This window comes from Gopherus flavomarginatus, chromosome 4, assembly GCF_025201925.1.
Source record: "Gopherus flavomarginatus isolate rGopFla2 chromosome 4, rGopFla2.mat.asm, whole genome shotgun sequence".
Lineage (NCBI taxonomy): Eukaryota > Metazoa > Chordata > Testudines > Testudinidae > Gopherus > Gopherus flavomarginatus.
The window spans coordinates 15,607,096-15,628,494 of NC_066620.1; the positions used below are offsets into that span (position 1 = coordinate 15,607,096).

A 21,399-nucleotide genomic window follows, 5' to 3' on the forward strand; every position below is an offset into this window, starting at 1 on the left:
CTGCTTTATGCCAAATAAAGATACCTGAGTGATGAAGGCTGGAGTCAAACTGAGTTCTTGGGCAGCTGAGTGGAAACAGGTCTCGGAGGGAATCCCAACAGGCACTCTTTCAGCTTCTGGGCTTGCGCACTGGTGCCTCCCTCTAGATGTCTGTCTGCCACCTAAACTCCAGAGCGATTCATGAACCAGGTAAAGATAGGCATTTGCTCAGAGACCGCCTACTGGGCTGGGCTCCTCCGGCAAGTTCATACAAAACTACTACTACTACAACAACAGCTGCCACCATAGGTGCTGGAACTAGGGGTGCTGGGGGCGTTGCAGAACCCCCTGGCTTGAAGTGGTTTCCATCATATCCAGGGTTTACAGTTTGATTCAATGGCTGTCAGCACTCGCACAATACAAACCTCTGGCTGCCACCACTGCCCATAACATTTAGCCCAATGGTTAGGCTACTCACTTGGGCTGTGGGAGAACCCCGATCAGGTCTCCCCTCCAACTGAGGGGGAAGAAGGGACTTGAACACGAATCTGTCACCTCTCTGGTGAGTGCTCTAACCACCTTGATCTGGGATATTCTGATGTGGGGCTCCTTCAGTGCACTCTAGATAAATAATGAGAGTCACTGGAACAGGGGGTCCAGATCTTCGGTCTGCCACGTGTGTGCTCTAACCGCCAGGCTACAGGCTTATGCTCTCTCTCACATCTCTTTCTCTCTCTGGCCCAACTGACACTTTGAGAGTGAGAGAGAGAGGGAGGGGAACACCCCACCAACTGGATTAAAAGAGATGAGCTAGGTCCTCCTCCTCCTCCTGCCAGGCATATACAACACCTCACTCATTTTGTGCATTCAGGCCTAACCTAATTACTCCTGAGAATTCAAGCCAATATGATCATCCCAAACTCATGCCAAGAAAATCTTCATGATATTTTTTATTTATTCATGATAGATATGATATAAATATAGAACTGTTTGTAATGTCAGTATATGGAGGACTTTGTATATGGAGTGGTGAAAGTGATGGGGGAGTTTAAAGACAGTGAAAGGAGCAGCTTTCTCACCCTAACCTGCCTTCTCCTCACTTCCCAGGAGTAAAAAGTGAGGAAGAAGCCATAAATTGTCTAGGTTTGCCACCCATTCCAAAATTATATTGTGGTTGTCGCTATGTGATGACATTGCATCTTTTCATCATAATGTTGCAACATCCTGAAATTTCGTAACGCAGACACACGCATTCAGTGACGGTCAATGTTGCCTCATGAGCTGCATTTAAGATTAAAGTCACTAGTTTAAAACTAACTTGATTCAGAACTAGCCTCATTAAAGCCAGCTAGTCCTGGAGTCAGCTATGAAGACTGTTGTGGAAATAATATTATAAAGCACAAATATTTCTAACCAAGGGTCAGGAACTTGTCCAACAAAAGTTTTGTGCAAAATATGCAGCTTCAACGTGAAGAGTAGAAATTGTAGCTGAGAAAAAAACAACCTCTTCCATTGCTGTAAGATGGCTATTGCTACTACTGCTTGAGCTCTGCTATGGCTATGGTCACATGACCCTGTAAAGAAAGAATTGTCCCCTGGGTTGAAACCATGACCTCCAATGACATTGTTTCTGGCTTTGGGTGCTGTTGGTCAGTTTTCCAAGTTGCAGGGCAATCGTTTTTCTGTCTCAGCTTGGTCTATTTCTCCTTCTCTTTCGTATTTTGGCTAAGTTTGATGCTCAGGAAAGTAATAGGTTGAGAACGCCGACAAGTGCAAGGCGCAGTGTCTGTGCTAGTCAATCTACTCCACTTTGCTTTTACCAGGAACATCCCTACTATGCTGACACCAGCCCTCTCCTGAGCAGAGACTTCCAACAGTGAAAGACTATGGCATGTGCTGGTTTTGTTATATTGGCAAACCTTCAAATAAGTACTACGTTAAGACCATCAAACTACTTTCACTTTTGATGTATCTGATTTTAGTCTCCACAGGCGAAATGTTAGTGTATTTACCCCCTCTTTCTCCTAGGTCCACTACAAGGAAAACAGCCAAGACCTCCACTTTGCTATGGGGTTCCCATGGCATTCAAGTTGACCCTGGGCACAGAGCTTGAGAGTCCACAGTCTTTGCTTGGAGACATCATCACAGGCAGAGTTTTAAAATAAGTTCTCTACTTGATCTGTATCATCAGCAAACAGATGGACAAAGACTGACTGAATGGCTTTATTTAGAAAACGTTGACACTTCTGAACATAGGAGAATCTATAGCTTCTTCTTCCCTTCCAATCTGCCCTAGGCTAGGGCTGATATTTCCCTTTTTTACCCACCTTTGCAGTGAATATTCATCTGACTCATTTGGCGGGAAACAGACTAAAAAAGACCTTTTCCGATATTACAATTTTGTAAACACAGTTTAAAATCTCACAAATTGTATAACTATGTGTTCCAGAAAAACACCTCTTCTTCAAATTCCTCAGCTGACACATCAGCTACACCCTGTCACATCACGTTACATTATACAGAGTAAACAGAAGAAAGGTTATAACCTTGGTGTGCATACCAACTGCCATGCAAGTATGTGTTTGCCAGCTATTCCTTCTCTATATATGAATGCACTCTAAAAATACTAAAATCAGAGAAACTATAGGCTTGAGGAAGGAGCTAGGGTATATGAGCGAAACACACTTATGATACATTATGAACAGGCAGACACACATCTAATGCTAAGTAGATAGAGCATGGAAAGAGACCCTCACAAATGATAGAACACTAATATTCTTTTACATGTACATAGTAGATTTCATCCGGCAGGATTACAAAATGGTTGACTATGAGCCAGATTCTGGTTGCTGTACATACATAAAAGCACAAATGAAACTGCAGGGGCAGAAGGGGAATATTCTGGACTATTTTTGCACTGAATCTGGCTTCCCCACCAGTCCTCAGACAGGCCACTCCAGGGGCTCTCCATGAGAGGAGTCATGGAGGGGCTTCTGAGGAGTTGCCTATAGGTCAGGAGATACTGTCTACAGATTTTACACATTCATACCTTGAGCCAGCAATGGTAATATACCTCATGAAGGCTTGATAAAATACCCACAATCTGTATATTTATTACTTCCATAAAAACTGTTAGAAGAACACTATTAAGGTTGCAAAATCAAGCACTCAAAAGTCAGGAAATGCCAGAATTTAGGTTGACCTTGCAGTTCCACTTTCCTTGTCCCAATCTCCCCCACCCCAACTACCACTCCTATTTTACATCTCCCAGCCCCTACCCCTCCTTATCCTTCAGTCTTAGTTTCTGTCCCCCCTTGACTCCTTGTCCCCGTTTACCTACCCTACAAGGTTATGGTGTATGGGTGTTACACCATGGCTGGCTATTCCCCATTGCTGAATTTTTTTTGGTCTGAAATATCATCTCAGGAAGACAAAAGCGACAGGTCTGGCTAGCCTCAAAGCTCTTAGTATCTTTTAGGACATAGCTGGCAAATACTGTACAGGGGGTATTACAAATAAAATGCGAATCAATTCATTTAAAAATCAAGACCTAAAGTTGAACGGCCTCTTCATTTCATTTGATATTTTGGGCATTGGTACTTTTAAAAAAACAAGTCACATTCTGTAGCAGACATTAAGTCACAATAAACAAGACAAAAAGTTAAGGAATGCCATAATTATTCTAAAAACCTGACTGAAAACTATAAATCTCTTTCAAGTTCAGGTACACAGAGCCTTGTGTAGACCCTCTGCAGCTAAGCAAAGCAGCTAGCCTTTGATGTACTTATAATTATTAGGGGCTTAAGATTATGTCTTTAGGCAAAGCTGCCTAGCAGTAGGAAGGTATAGATCAAAACTGACATCAGGACACAATGAAGTGAAGATAGGTGAAGAGGAGGCAAAAATAGTTTGGCATAACTCAAGTAAAACAAGTATCTGATGTGATGCTGCTCAAAGACAATGCAAGAAGTAAAGCAATTAGTGACCAGAACCTCTACAATATTAAGAGTTGAAGATTTATTTTTCACTAATGTTTAGAAGAAATGAAAACGTTCAGTAACAAAAACTAAACAATGAAATCAAGCAGAACACTCAGACAGTTAATTCACAAAATGATGTAAAATATGTAATAACAACAACAACAACAACAACGAGGGTCTAACACATCAAAGGAAGGATTTAGAACTAAAGGTGCAGTAGGGCTGCAACCTGCAAGAACTGAGCGCTCATGGTTCCCACTGAAACTAATGGGAATTGAGATCCCTCAGCACCTTGCACGACTAAGCCCTAAACCAGCTGTCACTCATCCTGTTCTTCCTGACCTGGGGTACCTCAGTCAGTATGTGGTCCAGATCCAAAGTCCACTGATGTAAATGGGAATTTTTCTATGGACTTCAGTGGGTTCTGGATCAGATTCTATGTGCGGCAATACGTAAGCATAACTAAATGACTTAAAGAGATGAGGGGGAGCTTAATAACGCACTCATCACGCCTGGCACAGTATTCTGAAAGGTCACAGGTTGGAACTCATTTCTCACTATAGGTTAACTGCCAACTGTGTGTGAAAGGAGCATTTTGGATTCAAATGGGGGAAAGAGTCATATTATTGGAATACTCGAAGCAAATGATTTGGCTCCTGAGGATCTGATTGACTTAAACTGGGAATCTAAATAAATGAACAGGAGCTCCAGTATTAAAATTGGAGGCCCTAACTTTTTAGAACACTTGAACATAAAGTTATGCACATCACATCCCTTGTCATTTGAAGGCCGGCACTGGAATATTCTGATCTGGAACAATTAGATATTGCTTTATTTTTACTGTACACCACAACTTTATTTTGGATAGCACCTTTTATGCATACTATATCCCAAAACATTTTACAGCATGAAATAATAAATAACAGCAGAGGAAGAGAGAAATACGGAGAAAAGGTAAGCTTTCATCTAAAATTGTAAATGTGATGGAAAGACAATGAGGCAGGTCGATATGAGAAAGCTGTTTCAGATGGGAGGGGGCTCTCTCACCAGCAGTGGAGAGGGTGGTGAGGGACAGAAGAAACTCTAGTGCTAGAAGAATGGAAGGAGAGGTGAGGGAACTGAAGAGAAATGAACTCGATCAGATAATAAAAATAAGAGAAACAAGAAGAGAAGATAAAGTATGAAGAACTCTAATACCAAGTGAAATGATTATGGCAAACTAGAGCAAAGCCAATCCCAGTCATTATTAGGGCAATCCCTAAGGGTATGAATGAGCCGCTCAGGACACATTAGGAGTGCAAGACACCACGATCAGTGGCCTCCAAAAGACAGTGCTCTTAGACATTGTGAGAATTTCAAGGAAAGTCAAAGAGAACGACTGCATCCGAGCACTTAAAATGCAGGCGGAACTCTTGACTACTCAAATCTACAGAGGCGGTTCAGGATCAGGATATATTGGTGACTCCCAGGGATAAATTTTGGACAGTAGATTCCCCTTTTTATGATTAAAGATCTTGTCTGTTGTGAAGACCATTTGTTTAAAAGAAATCCCCATGATGTAATACAATCTAATAATAGTAATAATACAATAATACCACCGCCTTGTTTTTATACAGCTCTTTTCATCAGAAGATCTCAAAGCACTTTACAAAGATAGGCTAACGCAAGTTTCCAGATAATTACAAAAGCAAAGAGGGCAATTTTAAATTTGATTTTGAAATGAAAGTGGAACCAGTGGAATTCTCTGAGAATGAAGTGATCTGCCTGAGTTCTTTGTAGCTACTCCTCCTAGCTTTCTCCTATTATATAGTGTATGAGAAGAAATATTCCAGTATATCTGTATCATTATAGCTGGGTATTTAAAAATATTTCTTTTTTTTTTTAAGGGGAAAAAATCATTTTTTTTTTCATGTCAACTAATGAACCACTAAGTAAGTCAGCCCAGAGGGCTTTTTAGAACAGTGGAATTAACACATCTCCAGTTGTTTGATTAAGGTACCACTGTTAAAAATGTTGCCCAAACATTAGAGCTACAAATATTTTTTAAATTAATTTCTAAGTAAAGGTATAGGGCTTCACAGTTTGCCTTTGAACTATGCAGCATTTATCTGTCTTTCTTGTCACAACATGAATCTCTTTTGGGTGAAAGCTATTGATTTAAAGGTTAAAATAAATTCATCTTGCTGGGCTCTAATGTAATTTGTTGGATGCTGGCCTTGGGAAACTTTCTGACATTTACTACACATGCTCTTCATTGGGTATTCATAGTGCAATAATGTTTGAATGGCTGAGTTCTTTACCTCCATGATCATTATTAAACATGGCATTTCTTAACACATTGTGCCTTGTGAGTTCTTTGTAGCTGAGGTTTACATTAGCAATCTACAGGCTCCTGAATTGAGCAGATGTGCTCTTCTACAGTGGATAAAACAATATCTAGTTATTTGTGCTCTGGTAGGGTATGTACAAGAGCGAATACAAATCCTCTACTACTAAGCCTAGATTTCTCTTTACTGGGTATTTTAAAAAAAGTCTATATTGTTCACATCAATACAGCTAACTGAGGAGTACAGAACAAGCTTCAGGACAAGGTTATAGTGAAATCACTGAGCCTTTGCCAAGAAGCTTGTGTTAAAGATCTACTGTGGAAGTAATTCAACAGAATTTAACTTTGGTCCAAAACTAGATTAAAGACAGCCATAAGATCCATTGCCACCTGTCTCCAGTTCAAATTGGAGTTGGAGAAAAGGGAAGGACTTTGCATTTCTACTCTGGGAAAGTGTACAGTGCCATTATTTTGATCTCATAATACCACACAATGTATTCTCATAGGATTTCAAACATCAAATCCGTTGAGAATGCTTTCTCTTAAAAACCTTTTATCGAATTAATCTAACAATGTCTGTTTAGGCCCAGATCAAGGGCAAGGAATAGCAGAGAGCCCAGCTGACTCCACTTTCCTCCTACAAAACTCTGAGTGAAACTAGCTGTGTTTTACCTCCTGAAACACAAAGGAATTTCAGTGGTTCTACAGTGTTTTCATCAGAATCATCCAGGCATTCTTATTGGCCGTAGGATCCTTTGACAGTTGTTTCTTGGATATATGCAAGGCAAACCCTGACCATATAAGGAGCTCGGATGAAGTACAAATAAGATGGTTACTCACCTTTGTAACTGTTGTTCTTCGAGATGTGTTGCTCACATCCATTCCAGTTAGGTGTGCGCGCCGCGCGTGCACGTTCATCGGAAACTTTTTACCCTAGCAACTCCAGTGGGCCGGCAGGTCGCCCCCTGGAGTGGCTGACATAACCTTAGTCCCAGATTTGGACCTTAGCGTCCAAAATATGGGGGTTAGCATGAAAACCTCCAAGCTTAGTTACCAGCTTGGACCTGGTACTTGCTGCCACCGCCCAAAAAATTAGAGTGTTTTGGGGCACTCTGGTCCCCCTGAAAAACCTTCCCTGGGGACCCCAAGACCCAAATCCCTTGAGTCTCACAACAAAGGGAGATAATCCTTTTTCCCTTCCCCCCTCCAGGTGCTCCTGGAGAGATACACAGACACAAGCTCTGTGAATCCAAACAGAGTGAATCTCCCTCTCTGTTCCCAATCCTGGAAACAAAAGTACTTTCCTATTCCCCCAGAGGGAATGCAAAATCAGGCTAGCAATCCAACACACAGATCTCCCCTGATTTCTTCCTCCCACCAATTCCCTGGTGAGTACAGACTCAATTTCCCTGAAGTAAAGAAAAACTTCAACAGGTCTTAAAAGAAAGCTTTATATAAAAAGAAAGAAAAATAAGTACAAATGTCTCTCTCTGTATTAAGATGATACAATACAGGGTCAATTGCTTAAAAGAATATTGAATAAACAGCCTTATTCAAAAAGAATACAAATCAAAGCACTCCAGCACTTATATTCATGCAAATACCAAAGAAAAGAAACCATAGAACTTACTATCTGATCTCTTTGTCCTTACACTTAGAAACAGAAGACTAGAAAGTAGAACTACTTCTCCAAAGCTCAGAGAAAGCAGGCAGACAGACACAAAGACTTAGACACAAACTTCCCTCCACCCAAAGTTGAAAAAATCCGGTTTCCTGATTGGTCCTCTGGTCAGGTGCTTCAGGTGAAAGAGACATTAACCCTTAGCTATCTGTTTATGACAGTGGCGCCACCATGGCGCTCGATATATACCCCTGTCGGCCCACCCGCTCCTCAGTTCCTTCTTGCCGGCTACTCCGACAGTGGGGAAGGAGGGCGGGTGTGGAATGGATGTGAGCAACACATCTCGAAGAACAACAGTTACAAAGGTGAGTAACCGTCTTTTCTTCTTCGAGTGATTGCTCACATCCATTCCAGTTAGGTGAATCCCAAGCCATACCTAGGCGGTGGGGTCGGAGCGAGAAGTCGCGGCATGGAGCACTGCAGATCCGAAGGCCGCATCCTCTCTAGACTGTTGGACCAGGGCGTAGTGGGAAGCAAAGGTGTGGACTGATGACCAGGTCGCTGCCCGACAGATTTCCTGGATGGGCACACGGGCGAGGAAAGCCAGCGACGACGCCTGCGCCCTGATAGAATGTGCAGTCACACGGCCCGTAGGAACATGGGCCAGCTCATAGCAGGTCCTGATACAGGAAGTAACCCATGAGGATAACCTCTGCGAGGAGATAGGAAGCCCCTTCATGCGGTCCGCTACTGCCACGAAAAGTTGGGGGGATTTGCGGAACGGTTTGGTCCTCTCCACATAGAACGCGAGAGCCCTACGGACATCAAGCGAGTGGAGCTGCTGCTCCCTGCCTGAAGGGTGAGGTTTCGGGAAAAAAACCGGGAGGAATATCTCTTGGTTGATGTGGAAGGTCGAGACTACCTTGGGGAGAAAGGCAGGGTGTGGCCTCAGCTGCACCTTATCTTTGTGGAAGACTGTATACGGGGGGTCTACCACAAGAGCCCGGAGTTCCGACACCCGCCTAGCTGAGGTGATAGCTACTAAAAAGGCAGTCTTCCAAGAGAGATAAAGTAGGGAGCAAGTAGCTAACGGCTCAAAGGGGGGCCCCATGAGCCGAGACAACACCAGGTTAAGATCCCAGGTTGGAGCAGGGAGTCGGACGTTAGGGTATAAATGTTCCAGCCCCTTAAGGAATCTAGACACCGTCGGGTGAGAAAAAACGGAGCGGCCATCCCCACCCGGGTGAAAGGTGGAGATAGCTGCCAGGTGGACCCGCAACGACGATATCGCCAGACCCTGTTGTTTGAGGGACCAAACATAGTCTAAGATATTGGCCACCGAAACTTCCATAGGGCGGAGACCTTTCTCCACGCACCAACAGGAGAAACGCTTCCACTTGGCCGAGTATGTCGCTCTCGTGGAAGGCTTCCTGCTGCCCAAAAGCACCTCCCGTACCGGTGTGGAGCAGCGCAGTTCAGAACCGGTCAGCCACGCAGGAACCACGCCGCTAGGTGCAGCAACTGCAGGTCCGGGTGACAGAGAGTCCCGTGCTCCTGGGTAATCAGGTCCGGGTGAAGGGGCAGGGGAACTGGGTCGGCTATGGCCAGGTCCAGCAGCATGGGGTACCAATGTTGCCTGGGCCACGCCGGGGCTACCATGATCACGCGAGCCCTGTCCCTGCGCACCTTCAGAAGGACCCTGTGGACCAGAGGAAACGGGGGAAACGCGTAGTACAAGTGGGTCGTCCACGGAATAAGGAAGGCATCCGCTATAGACCCGGGCTCCCTGCCCTGAAAGGAGAACGCCTGGCACTTCTTGTTCCCCCCGGACGCGAAGAGGTCCACACGGGGATAACCCCACCTCTGGAAGATGGAGAGGGCGACGTTCGGGCGAAGGGACCACTCGTGCGATAGGAAGGATCTGCTCAGGAGATCCGCCAGCGTGTTCCGTACTCCGGGGAGGAAGGAAGCCGTGAGGTGAATGGAGTGGGCTACACAAAAGTCCCAGAGTTGCATCGCCTCGTGACATAGGGGAGAGGATCTGGTGCCGCCCTGCTTGTTGATATAGTACATGGTCGTCATGTTGTCGGTAAACACCGCGACACAACGACCTTGAAGCTGGTGACAGAACGTTTGACAAGCAAGGCGGACCGCTCTCAACTCCCGCATGTTGATGTGCAACCTCACCTCCTGCGGGGACCACAGGCCCTGCGTTCTCAGGGTTCCCAGGTGGGACCCCCAGCCGAGATCTGAGGCATCCGTTGTCAGGGACACCGAGGGCTGAGGTGGGTGGAAAGGGAGCCCCGCACTCACTACGGACTGGTCTAGCCACCAGTCGAGAGAATCTAACACCCCCTGGGGGATTGTGATCAGCATGTCTAGCGGCTGCCTTGCCGGCCGATAATGTTCGATGAGCCACAACTGGAGGGGCCTCATGCGGAGCCGAGCATAACCGGTCACAAACGTGCATGCTGCCATGTGGCCTAACAGGGTTAGACATGTCCGTACTGATGTCAAGGGGGCTGCCCGCAATCGCTGAACGATCGCCGACAATGCCTGGAACCTCGGCAACGGCAGAAGAGCCCTGGCCACGGTGGCGTCCAGGACGGCCCCGATGAACTCCACCCTCTGTGTGGGGATCAGGGTGGACTTGTCCATGTTGATCATGAGGCCCAAGGTAGCAAACAGGCCGGTGATCACGCGGACGTGGCTGCAAACTTGCAGTTCCGACGTGCCCCGAATTAACCAATCGTCTAGGTAAGGGAACACGTGGATACGACTGCGCCGAAGATGTGCCACAACGACTGCCATGCATTTTGTTAATACCCTCGGGGCCGTAGAAAGGCCAAATGGGAGGACTGCAAATTGGTAGTGAAGGGGGCCCACCACGAAACGAAGGAAACGTCTGTGGTGTGGCCAAATGGCAATGTGAAAATAAGCGTCCTGCATGTTGAGGGCGGCGTACCAGTCTCCCGGATCCAGGGATGGGATAATGGTCCCCAGGGATACCATGCGGAACTTCAACTTCACCAGGTATTTGTTGAGCTCTCGCAGGTCGAGGATAGGCCTGAGGCCTCCCTTGGCCTTGGGGATCAGAAAGTAGCGGGAATAAAACCCCTTGCCTTTCTCGTTTTCCGGAACCGCCTCTATAGCTCCTTTGTTGAGGAGCGTCTGTACCTCCTGTCGAAGGAATTGCTCGTGAGAGGGGTCCCTGAAGAGGGACGAGAAAGGGGGGCGGGAAGGAGGAAACGATGTAAACTGCAGGCGGTATCCCGTCTGCATCGTAAGCAAGACCCAGTGGTCCGATGTTATTTGGGTCCACACCGGAAGGAAAAACGAAAGGCGGTTGGAAAACGGGGGGGAAGGATCCGTGGGGGAAACTGTTACTGCGCCCTCGGGCGCACCTTCAAAATGAAGGCTTGGGTCCAGGCGGGGGCTTAGAGGAGCTTTGATTCTGCCCCCCTTGGTTCCCCGAATGCCTACGCCTTCCATTCCTGCCACGGCGCCTATTGAGGTCCTGCCATTGGCGGAACTGGGGGTATGGCCTGCGCTGCTGTTGCTGCTGTGGCCGGAAGGGTCTGCGCTGCGTTCCCGGCGTGTGCATCCCTAGGGAGCGCATAATGACCCGATTGTCCTTGAGACTCTTAAGTCTGGGGTCTGTCTTTTCCGAAAACAAGCCCTGGCCTTCGAACGGGAGGTCCTGGATGGTATGTTGGAGCTCCAGGGGAAGGCCAGAGACCTGCAACCAGGAGATACGGCGCATCGTTACCCCCGAGGCGAGGGTGCGGGCAGCCGAGTCTGCAGCGTCTAAAGAAGCTTGCAACGATGTTCGTGCAACCTTCTTGCCCTCGTCTAGGATGGCCGCAAATTCTTGGCGGGCGTCTTGTGGCAGCAGCTCTTTAAATTTGTCCGCTGCCACCCACGAGTTAAACGCGTATCTACTGAGCAGGGCTTGTTGGTTCGAAACCCTGAGCTGCAGGGCCCCAGCCGAGTAGACTTTGCGTCCAAGGAGGTCCATACGTCTGGCCTCCCTGGATTTGGGGGCTGGAGCTTCCTGTCCATGACGCTCCCTGTCATTCACCGACTGCACCACCAGGGAACACGGTGTCGGGTGGACATGGAGGTACTCGTAGCCTTTGGAGGGGGCCATGTACTTCCTCTCGACGCCCCTCGCCGTAGGGGGGATGGAGGCCGGTGACTGCCAGATTGTATTGGCGTTGGCCTGGATCGCCCTAATGAAGGGTAGGGCGACCTTGGTGGGAGCATCCGACGAGAGGATGGTGACAATCGGATCCTTGATCTCAGAGACCTCCTCGGCTTGTAGGCTCAGATTCTGAGCTACTCGCCTAAGGAGGTCTTGGTGCGCCCTGAGATCCAGCGGGGTGGGGGGCTACTGGAGGAGGTGCCAGCCACCGCTTCATCAGGGGAGGAGGATGAGGAGACCCCCGGCAAGAAGGTGTCCAATGGGGGGTCTCCCTCGGCCCTCGCCTCTGTCTCAGGAGCCAGAGCGGAGTCTTGCTGCTTGGACCCTTCCTCTCCATCCGGGGAGGGAGGGGGGCGAGACAACGAGGCTTCCGGCACCCTGTGCTCCGCTGTCGCAGGCCTAGCAGGAAGCTGTTGGGGGCCCTGGGCTTGATGGTATGCCCAGGGAGTCCAAAACCCCCACTGCTGCGGGCCTTGGTCCTGTTGCGGCGGGTCTTGGAAGAGCGCCGCCTGCCAGTCGGTGCCCAGCGCATACCCGCTGTCTGTCTGTGAAGACACCGACGGCTGCCTAGAAGGCCATGGCGGGGCCGACCCTGGCTGGTAAGGGTCTGCGCGGGTCGGCACCGAAGATCTTCTCGGTGCCGGGGATCGGTACCGGGAGTCATAGCGGTGCCGGGATCGGGACCGGGACCGGGTTCTGTCTCGGTGCCGGGATCTGGACCGGTACCGGCCGCCGCTTTGGTGCCGGGATCGGGACCGGGACCTGCCACCGACGCGGTGCCGGGAGGTCGACCGGGACCGGGACCTGCCACCAGCTCGGTGCCGGGAGGTTGACCGGTGCGGCGAGTGACGGCGGGACTGGCTCCTGGAGTCACGGTGCCGGTATCGGTGGCTGGAGTCAGACCGCGACCGTCTGGAGGTCGATCGGTGCCGTGAGTGCGACCGGTACCGCCGAGGGGAGCGGTGCCGGGACTGCGAGCGGCGGTGGGATCTTGATCGGCCGTGGCGTCGGGACCTGGATCGCGAGCGCGAGTCCCGAGACGGTGCCGACATCATGGGCTTGCCTCTAGATGCGACCCGCACCGAAGGTACCGGGGGTGGCAGCTGAGTAGACTCCGTTAAGGCAATAAGGTCCCGTGCCGAGGCGAAGGTCTCCGGCGTGGATAGGACCAATAGCTCAACCCCAGATCTTATGGGGGAGCTTGGCGGCACCGGACTCGACGGACCCGCCGGGCCCGGAGTCGACGGTGCCGGCGGCGCCGCGGCCGATGTCGATGCCGGGCGCTCCAGTCGGGTCTGCCTGGCTGGGGTAGCAGACGCTGACGGTCTCGGCTCTGCACCCGGTGCCGGAGAAGGTCGGTGCCGGGGAGTCTTCCCGGTGCCTGTGCGATCCGGTGCCGGCGCCGAGATCACGGCCTGCGAAGCCGCCGGGTCAAGTGCCGCCTCCATGAGGAGAGTTCTGAGTCTTTGGTCTCTCTCTTTTTTTGTCCTGGGCTTAAAAGCCTTGCAGATGCGGCACTTGTCCGATCTGTGCGATTCCCCCAGGCACTTCAGGCACGCGTTGTGGGGGTCGCTGGTAGGCATAGGCTTCTTACAGGCCGCACACTGCTTAAAGCCCGGCGAACCAGGCATGAGCCCGGTGCCGGGTGCCGGGAAGGGCTACAGCCCCCGGCGAACAACTATCTACAACACTATTTACACCTAATTACTTAACTAACTACACTTAACGATCTACTAACAACTATAACAATAACGAGAGTTAACAAGGAGAGCTAGGAACGTGGAGGACAGCTATGCCGCGCTCCACAGTTCCAACGACCGACACGGCGGTAAGAAGGAACTGAGGAGCGGGTGGGCCGGCAGGGGTATATATCGAGCGCCATGGCGGCGCCACTCCAGGGGATGACCTGCCAGCCCACTGGAGTTGCTAGGGTAAAAAGTTTCCGACGAACGTGCACGCACGGCGCGCACACCTAACTGGAATGGATGTGAGCAATCACTCGAAGAAGAACCAGAAATTACATTGAGGGAAAATTGCCTCCTTTGCGACATTAAGTCTGCCTTTTGCCGTGTTCCACTGAGCTATGCTCAAGATGAGTCAGCAATTAGCTCGTTATTCAAGGCTGCAGTACCAGTGCTATACATTAAAGCTGAGATGATACTATCCTGCAAAATCATTAACTTCAGCAGTTTATAACTTTCTCAAAAAGTTTTCATCTAAAATGAAGCATGTTTGGTGTCAACCCAGTTCCTGGGAAGATTTTGGCGACTTGAGGTTGTCGGAAGAAGGAATGTGGTACTCTTAAGAGTTCTGCAGTCAGGGGAGAGCGTTTGGTCATACATTGTTTGAGTTACTGGGGAGTTGAATATGAGAGGGTGAGTTGGGGTGAGGGAGTACATATTATAGAATATGGATGGGAGGGATTGGTACAGAAATGGTTTGGGGGACAAATATTTAGGGAGGGAACTCATCCTCTGGCCTTCATGAAAGAAACCAACAGGACTCCACTGGCCATCACATACAGTCCCCCGCTAAAACCTCTCCAACGCATCATCAGGGATCTACAACCCATCCTGGACAATGATCCCACACTTTCACAGGCCTTGGGTGGCAGGCCAGTCCTCGCCCACAGGCAACCTGCCAACCTGAAACATATTCTCACCAGTAACTGCACACCGCATCATAGTAACTCTAGCTCAGGAACCAATCCATGCAACAAACCTCGATGCCAACTCTGCCCACATATCTACACCAGCGACACTATCACAGGACCTAACCAGATCAGCCACACCATCACCGGTTCATTCACCTGCACGTCCACCAATATAATATACGCCATCATATGCCAGCAATGCCCCTCTGCTATGTACATCGGCCAAACTGGACAGTCGCTACGGAAAAGGATAAACGGACACAAATCAGATATTAGGAATGGAAATATACAAAAACCTGTAGGAGAACACTTCAACCTCCCTGGCCACAGTATAGCAGACCTTAAGGTGGTCATCCTGCAGCAAAAAAACTTCAGGACCAGATTTCAAAGAGAAACTGCTGAGCTTCAGTTCATCTGCAAATTTGACACCATCAGCTCAGGATTAAACAAAGACTGTGAATGGCTTGCCAATTACAAAACCAGTTTCTCCTTCCTTGGTTTTCACACCTCAACTGCTAGAACAGGCCCTCATCCTCCCTGATTGAACTACCTCATTATCTCTAGCTTGCCTGCATATATATACCTGCCCCTGGAAATTTCCACTACATGCATCTGATGAAGTGGGTACTCACCCACGAAAGCTCATGCTCCAAAACGTCTGTTAGTCTATAAGGTGCCACAGGATTCTTTGTGGCCTTCATGAGACATCCCTTGATTTTACCATCACCTCACAGAGCCCCTTCCCTACCTTAGCATAGAACTTGGGCCCAGCTGCCTCTATGATGCACCACTTCCACATCTCACTGTTTGTTTGCTTTGACTGCTGCCTTCTCATTGAAATTTGCAGCACAAGTGAAGGGCTTGATCTAGGAAGCCTCAAACGCTTTTGAGACAGAATAACAGAATAGAGGAAAGCAGGCAGATGGCATGGAGAGAAACAGGGAGTGGGAAACAGGATGGAAGAAAGGTCTGGGGATCACAAGATGGTGAAGGGGAAAAGTAAGAGGTGAGAAGAGAAAACAGATAAGGGAGCTGGCTAAAACCCTGGCTTCAATAAAAGAGGCCTGGACATTCAGACTGTCTCTCAAAAATAACAAGAAATACAGTGGCACCATAAAGACTAACAGATTTATTTGGGCATAAGCTTTCGTGGGTAAAAAAAAACCTCACTTCTTCAGATGCATCTCAAGTGAGGTTTTTTACCCACGAAAGCTTATGCCCAAATAAATCTGTTAGTCTTTAAGGTGTCACCAGACTCCCTGTTGTTTTTGTGGATACAGACTAACACAGCTACCCCCTGATGCTAGACATCTCTCAAAAATGGGAATCACAATACACTGGGGCAGCTGGTAACTTAATTTTTCTATGCACCCTTAAATGGACATGTAGTATTTTGTACTATTGCATACATGGTCTGTAATGAAAGACTCTGTTGTAATACATACACTCCAAGGGGCAGAGTTAAGATTGTTGTTTGAACCATAACTCTGACACTTCCGACTTCTGCATGATTCACTTCTCAGAGTTAGTGTTGCACTGAAACTGTAATTTACATATAGGGTGGTCACTGATTTTGCTTTTATTTTGAGTGGTTAAACAATGCCCAGGCCTCATAAAACCTTATTTGCTAATGATTCTTCCTTGGCTCACAAATTTAAAAATAAAGCAGCATAATGCAAAAGTTCAGTTTTCAAGTACTTAGGACCCTATCCAATTCCTGAGCTCATGGCAAGATTCCCATTGCTGTCAGTAGAAACTGAATCAAACCCACCATTAACATACTGAGGCTTCGCTACAATTTACCAGGGGGGGCATTGCATTTACTAAAAAATTTAAACCACCCTGATCGTAATTATTCAGAAAATGACAACATCTTAAAGACGATGGTTAAAGATGGTTAAAGATGATGGATTGACTTTATCATTTACAATGAAGAAGTTTACTTTAAAATAATCATAATTAGCAGTTACAGAGAGAGGGCTTTCCATGCAGGATTCTTAATACACTTTAAAAGCATTAATTTAATCACATAAAATCTCTAAGTATTAGCATTTCTATTTTACAGATAATGAAACGGACTCGGTGAGATTAAGGGCTAAACTTATAGCATTAAGTGTATACGACTGCATATATAAACGTGTGCCTGACTCACTCATACATGCAAATATGCAATGTGCCCATGCAAGTCAGGTTTTTACAATCACACACAGCCCATTAGGCATTGAACTAGCCACATGCACACAAAAATACGTGACTTGCACTGGCATTTGCATTCACAATTAGATACGTACGAATGTAAACTCACAGTTATAATCTTCTATTTTTGACAGTCTAGCCCCTCAAAAAACTTGCCTAGCCCAAGTTTACGCAAATTTTCTGACTCCAAAGCCCATGTCTTAACCACAAGATCATCCCACTCTCTTATCATGTGACAATAGGAAAGGATCACAAAACAGATGATTTGCTCTGACACTCATCAAAGAACAGCACTGGAATAAGGAAAATGGTATTATACATATTACACATAAAGCTGCAGTGGTGGGTAACTTGCGGGCCACATGCAGCCCTCAGAGTAATCCGCTGGCAGGCCGTGAGACAGTTTGTTTACATTGACCGTCCGCAGGCACAGCTGCCTGCAGCTCTCAGTGGCTGTGGTTCGCCATTCCTGGCTAATGGGAGCTGCAGGAAATGGCGCCGGCATATCCCTGCAGCCCGCACCGCTTCCTGCAATTCCCATTGGCCAGGGACGGTGAACAGCAGCCACTGGGAGCTGCGAGTGGCCGTGCCTGCGGATGGTCACTGTAAACAAACTGTCTCACAGCCCACCAGCGGATTGTCCTGGTGGGCCGCAGGTTGCCCACCACTGGCTGCAATGCTCTTTCTTTCTCTCTTACATAGGGCTCTTGCCTAGAATCTTCTCCTGACTTCCCCACCCTCTGAACTCTGCTGCAAATTTAAAGAAACAGAACAGTCTCCATATCTTTACACATCTCTTTAAAGAGAGTAAGTGAAAACACAAGAAATGATCAAGCCTTCTACTTTGCAGAGGGAAGAGAGGTGCAAGTTGTTTTGCCTCGCCTGCCGAGCTTCTGGTGGCCCAACTATGGGCACAGTCCTGCAATCTTTGCTCACATAGATATTTCTTACTCAAATGCCAAGTCCCATTGACTACAACAGACCTACTTTAGAGCCAAATGGTGAAGACCCCCTGGCTCAGACTGGAGAGCATTTATCTCACCTGAGTACTTCCAGAGGCCTCACAAAGTGAATCCCATTGTCTTCACCGGGACTACTTGAGTGAGTAAATGCTCAGTCAGGTGACTAAGGTTTCCACAACCTGGTCCTTAATAAATAAAGTTTACTTGTGTGAATAAGGATTTCAGGATCAGGATCCTTTGCACCTGATCTCATTACAATGGGCACGGAATTCATTAACTCCTTTTCTTATTTTCTATAAAATTGTGGTGATTTATTCTCTTTTGCTTTGCAGCCCGCACATTGACACAATTCTCACTTCTATACCTAAAGGCAAAGCAATGCTGTTTTCATAAGCTTCTCTTCTTCCCCACAAATAAAGACCACCACCTCCTTTTCCAAGAAAACCATTCAAATTAACCAATAACCCCCTACAAGTATAACATCGTGGTGATGCAGAACAAGTATTGATTAAAACAAAAAAGGCTTTTTAAAAACAGCATTAATTCTTACCAACTCCAGTAGTTATTGATTCTGCATCAATGTCGTTAGCCTTCTTCTTTGCCACTTCAGCTAGTGCCAATTCACCCTTATCTGCCGCAAGGTAATGGATGTCCTTTGGAAATAAAGCAAAATAAAAGATTAATCTAAAATGAATCAGACAAGTAACAAAGGAGAATTTGAAAGAAAGAGGCTCTTTTCTTGCTTAGATCGCAACCACAAATGGAACAGATGAACCTACTGTTATATTTTAATTTTCTTTGTCCTATTCTTTCCCTATGCAAATTTATTAACCCTACTCATGTTGCTGAAAGAAAAGTCTCTGGTTAATACATAAAACATTGACTATCCATGAACTGATAAAAGCGAGGCTGATGACTTTGCATGTATAACTGAAACTTTAGCTGGATGCGTTAGGAGTCTGGTGCAACTGCTGCAACACGAACCTAAGGGGGATTGGCTGGCAGGTGGTTTGCCTGTCTTGTTTGTGAGGCCATGTTGTTTACATCTAACCAAAAGTGCAGCATGACTCCTGATCTAATGCTGATGTTTGTGATGCAGCATATCCATATAAGAGTTTTGGGCAAAAGCTATGCTGGAATAGGTTTCAGTGTAATGATTGTCCTATTGCACTGTAAATTCTTTGTGTGAGGTGATTCTCACTGCAATGATACTGGAGGTACAGTACAGAGGCTAATAGTGCTCAGTGACTTCAACATTCAAATAGATGATGAGATTTCTGAGTCAACTCAGGATTTCATGGCCACTATGACAACCATGGGTTTAATCGTAGATGACTGTAGGCTAAGCTCACATAGTTGGCCACACCGGATCAGAGAGCTGTATATTATTCCCATGTCATGGGTCCATCATTGCTTCCTGTAATTTGAGGTGAGTGTCCACCTATCCTCAAGGGAAGAGGGATCTGTTTTGATGGTCTAACCTTTGAGGGTAATGCCTCTCTGACATGGATATGCACCAGCAGCCAGGCACAGTTTTGCTTACTGTAGTAAATGAAGAGTACTTCCTTGTAACTGAGCTTCTACGAGGAGGAGTCTGCCTAGTCATACTCAGGGGATGTGCCAGCTGGTGCAGCTCTGATGATGGAACCTTAGCTAGCCACGCCCACTGGAGGGCTCACATGCCCCCTCCTGTCCCTACCCTCACTGTTTCAGAATGTTTGAGGGGTGAGGCTATAAAAGGGGAAGTGGTGCTCACACTGCCTCAGTTCCTTCCACTACCTGTGTTGTAATTAGGACTAGAGTGACCAGATGGCTAGTGTAAAAAATCGGGACGGGGGTGGGGGTAATAGGTGCCTATATAAGAAAAAGCCCCCAAAATCAGGACTGTCCCTATAAAATCGGGACATCTGGTCACCCTAATTAGGACTCCAAGGAAGAGGAGAAGATGGGTGGGGAGTGTGAACATGCAGAGTCCATCTTGAAAAACCTCTGTTACAAGTAAGTAACCACAGAGTGGCTTCTGCACACTCCCACTCATTGGCTAGACTGGCTAGCAGTACTCCTTCAAAGGAAGATGAACTGATGAGTTCAAATGAAAACGCAACTGTAGGACTGCACTGCCAAATTGAGCATCTGACCTAGAGGCTAGATCCAAGGCATGCTGCTCTGTGAAAAGTACGGACGAACCTCCAAGTATCTCCAGATCTCTATAACTGGCGTAAGTCTGAGATATGCAGACAATACCACCTTAGCTTAGTAAAGTGAGAGACTTAATCCCTGGGGAAGAAGTATTGAAGCCAAAAAAAGTATGTCTCCTGAATGAAGCGTCTAATCCATTTAGACAACAATTGTCAAGAAACAGGTTACCCTTTTTTATTTTCGCACAGGAAAATAGGAGAACATTGAAAGTTCTTTGTCCTATCTAAAGAGCAAGCCAAAGCTCTGTTTACTTCTAAATCATTCTAGTAGTGTGTGTAGCACGGCTTCAGCCCTATAGGCAAGAGGTTTGGGGCAAAAAAGATGAAATATTGAAAGATGAAATAAAGAAGATTCTCCCAGAGGTTCCTAAGGTTGTTTCATTAATTGTGTGAGAACCAAGTTAAGATCCCACAGTGGAGGGAGACCCTTCACGGAGGATCGCTAAGTAAATCCCTTTACTGACTCTTGTGAATACTGACTTATTGTTAACCAGAGTGTGAAAACCAATATGACTGATAAACAGCGTTTAATCGAATATAAAGACAAAACAGGAATTTTGAGATTAAGCATGATTTGGACTGGGTCTGATGAAGGAGGTATGCTATTTTCAACTGCTCACATAGAGAACACATTTTAACATACTCCATTTTCTAGTTGATTCTTTCCTAAAATTAATTAAAATAGTTTGTACATCAGCTGAACATGAAAGCTTGAAGTTAGTTAGAAACCTATCGTTCACGCTGTCAGCTGAAGAGAGTTTGGGTCTGGGTTACAGACTCAACTGCTCGGTGGGTCAATAATTCGGGATAGACTGGAAGGGCCCTGAAGTTCCCTGTCAACAGGTGGAGCAAGATTGATGCCTGGCACAAGCCAGGGTTATTAGAATAATACTGGTCTTGTCCAGCTTTATCTTGTGTCAGACTGTGACGAAGTGGGGCTGTTTTTAATGTTCCCTCTGAATACTGTTGGGGGGCTTCAGTTCCTGGCCAACTCTCTGTCGCCTAGCAACTAATGGCCAAGCCCTTCCCCCCCTGCAAGGGGATGCTAAAGGTGTGGGAGAACAAAGAGGTCAGGTGACTTCCTGGCCCAGGAAAGGAACTCAGCAGGGAAAGAGGGGCTGGAGGGGGTTGTCAGTCTGGAGCTGGCTGGGGACCAAGAGTGAAGTACAGATGTGGGGGTTTGGCTCACTGCCCCCCAGAATGGACCTGGCCGAGGGGTCTGGTTCGCTGTACCTACAACCTCTGTTTTAGACCATGTTCCTGTCATCTAATAAACCTCT

General features: G+C 47.2%; 1 protein-coding gene across 8 annotated transcripts in view; it reads right to left on the minus strand.

Moving 5' to 3' along the window:
• Positions 1-21,399, minus strand: part of WDPCP (WD repeat containing planar cell polarity effector) — a 248,216-nt gene that overhangs the window by 54,574 nt on the left and 172,243 nt on the right. For all 8 annotated transcript variants that reach the window (XM_050952082.1, XM_050952075.1, XM_050952079.1 and 5 more), the window contains one exon: positions 18,472-18,574. In XM_050952082.1, coding sequence (XP_050808039.1) covers positions 18,472-18,574 — 103 coding nt within the window. The remainder of the gene's footprint in view (positions 1-18,471; positions 18,575-21,399) is intronic.